This window comes from Gossypium arboreum, chromosome 7, assembly GCF_025698485.1.
Source record: "Gossypium arboreum isolate Shixiya-1 chromosome 7, ASM2569848v2, whole genome shotgun sequence".
Taxonomy (NCBI): domain Eukaryota; kingdom Viridiplantae; phylum Streptophyta; class Magnoliopsida; order Malvales; family Malvaceae; genus Gossypium; species Gossypium arboreum.
This window is the reverse complement of record NC_069076.1, coordinates 78258415-78260367: the sequence shown is the minus strand read 5'-3', so window position 1 is coordinate 78260367 and position 1953 is coordinate 78258415. Positions and strand designations below refer to the sequence as shown.

General features: G+C 36.3%; 1 protein-coding gene across 1 annotated transcript; it reads right to left on the bottom strand.

The window, feature by feature from the left end:
- Positions 1–281: 281 nt before the first annotated feature.
- On the bottom strand, positions 282–1422 carry LOC128295429 (uncharacterized). The gene is made up of 4 exons (XM_053030998.1): positions 1351–1422; positions 1198–1256; positions 865–1108; positions 282–596 (listed from the first exon to the last, which is right to left on the bottom strand). The coding sequence occupies exons 1-4, from the start codon at positions 1420–1422 to the stop codon at positions 282–284; spliced, it is 690 nt and encodes a 229-aa protein (XP_052886958.1).
- Between the last annotated feature and the right edge of the window lie 531 nt (positions 1423–1953).

Sequence of the window (1953 nt, the reverse complement as noted above, 5' to 3'; positions counted from 1 at the left end):
GGCAGCTCATTTCCCTTCTAAACTTCCCCTCAGGAAATGGTTTTTTTTTACATTGTTTCCCATATATGCACCCTTCACATATATCTAAAGACTCAATTCTGGGCAATCCAAAAACCATTTGTCTTTTACAGAACATTCAAACCTTTGACGTTTAAATGCCCATACCTTAAATTCCATAATCTTGACTCACCATTTTCTTTGACAGCGAGTGTATGGTTCTCAACATCAGAAATAACAAGTGGGAATAACTTGTTTGGTGTCATGCGAGCATCAATAATAGTTTAATCTGATTTTTTATCTTTGATCACATATGGGATATCATCGAACATGATAAAATATCCAATAGCCATGAGTTGCCTTACACTCAACAGATTTTGTGACAGACTAGGAATGTAATAGACATCATAAAGAAGTTTCACATTACTAGAACTGCTTTTGACTGCCACATTAGCCTTCCCTTCCACTTGAATCTGCTTGTTGTCCCCAAGTGTTACTTTTTGTTTGAAGGTTTCATCAATCTCGTTGAACAATGACTTTACACTAATCATGTGGTTCGAGCACCCACTATCCAGAAACCAAATGTTTTTTATGACTTGCTGCATTTTCTTGATAAGCCATGAATAATTTAATCTCATCATTTTCTTGCTCTACGTATCTTGCTTGTTCTTGCCTTGGTCTTTTCTAGCAATCTGTCTTCACATGCCCAAACTTTTTACAATAAAAGCATTGGATAAACCTTTTGTTATCCTCTTATTGTGTTTGATTTTGGTATCCATTGCCCCGACCTCGTCCTCTGCCACGACCTCCTCTCCCACGAGATCCAACCTGACCTCGTCATTTTTGTTCATTTTTTTGGGGTAATGCCTCCCCTTTCACATGGAAAGCCTTAGCATAGGTATTCTCTTGTGATCTGTTCAACCTTGCCTCATGGGACTGCATTGATCCCATCAATTCATCAAATGTGAATGTTTCCACGTCTTTGGATTCTTCTATGGTAGCCACTACATAATCAAACTTAGGAGTGAAACTCCTTAAAATTTTTGCAACTATCATTTGATCATTAATATTCTCCCTATAAGACTGCATTTTGTTGACAATTTCAGCAACTCTGGATAAAAAATCCTACACCGACTCTCCACATTTCATCTGCAAGGTTTCAAAATCTCGACGAAATGATTGAAGTTTTATAATGATTACCTTAGAGGATCCTTAAAATGCTGTCTACAAGATCCCCCAAGCTTCTGTCGCTGTATTTGCTGCAGTAATTTTCAGAAAAATGGTCTCATGAACAGCTTGTTGGATAAAGAATAATGCCTTTGAGTCCTTCTTCTTATTTTCTCTTAATCTTGCCTCTTCATCTGGTTCGATATAGCCATTCTCAATTAAGTCCCAAAGATCCTGAGACTTGAACAAGGTCTTCATCTTGATGCTCTAAAACTCATAGTGTTCTCCATTAAAGACTGGAATCGACAGTTGAGACACATTCACGACATTGTCGTTAGTCGCCATTAGTTGCACACCCAACTAAAAATGAACCTGGCTCGGATACCAAAAATGTAAGAAAAAAATAGTCACAGAAGACTACTGTCAAACAACTTGTATGCAAGGAAAATACTAAACTAGAAAATTTAAGAAGAAAGAAAAGCTGAACTCAAAATGACTGAAGTTATTGTATTATTCACACCCAAAATGAAATAAACGTAGGCCTATAAATAGTCTTTACACCACAACAAACTAACGTAAAAAATGTGCAACACTATTGCACAAAAGTAACAAAAAATCAGAGAAATAAGAAAATAACAAACTAAGCACAGCACAACCAAATCTAAATTTAGAAAAACTAACTTTGAATCATTCTCCAACACATGGCACAAATCTTTTTTTGTCATAGTCCAATGGTAATTATGAAAACCTAACCAAAATGAGGACTTAGTTAAGTGTATATCCTCCCTC

Bases quoted from the DNA above. Each gene is read 5' to 3' on its own strand.
- LOC128295429 (XM_053030998.1), bottom strand. From the start codon at position 1,422: ATGAAGACCTTGTTCAAGTCTCAGGATCTTTGGGACTTAATTGAGAAT. The intron at 1,109-1,197 runs GTAATCATTATA...TTTTTTATCCAG, and splicing joins CATTTTAAGGATCCTCTAAG to AGTTGCTGAAATTGTCAACA. The intron at 597-864 runs GCATTACCCCAA...AAGAAAATGCAG, and splicing joins CTTTCCATGTGAAAGGGGAG to CAAGTCATAAAAAACATTTG.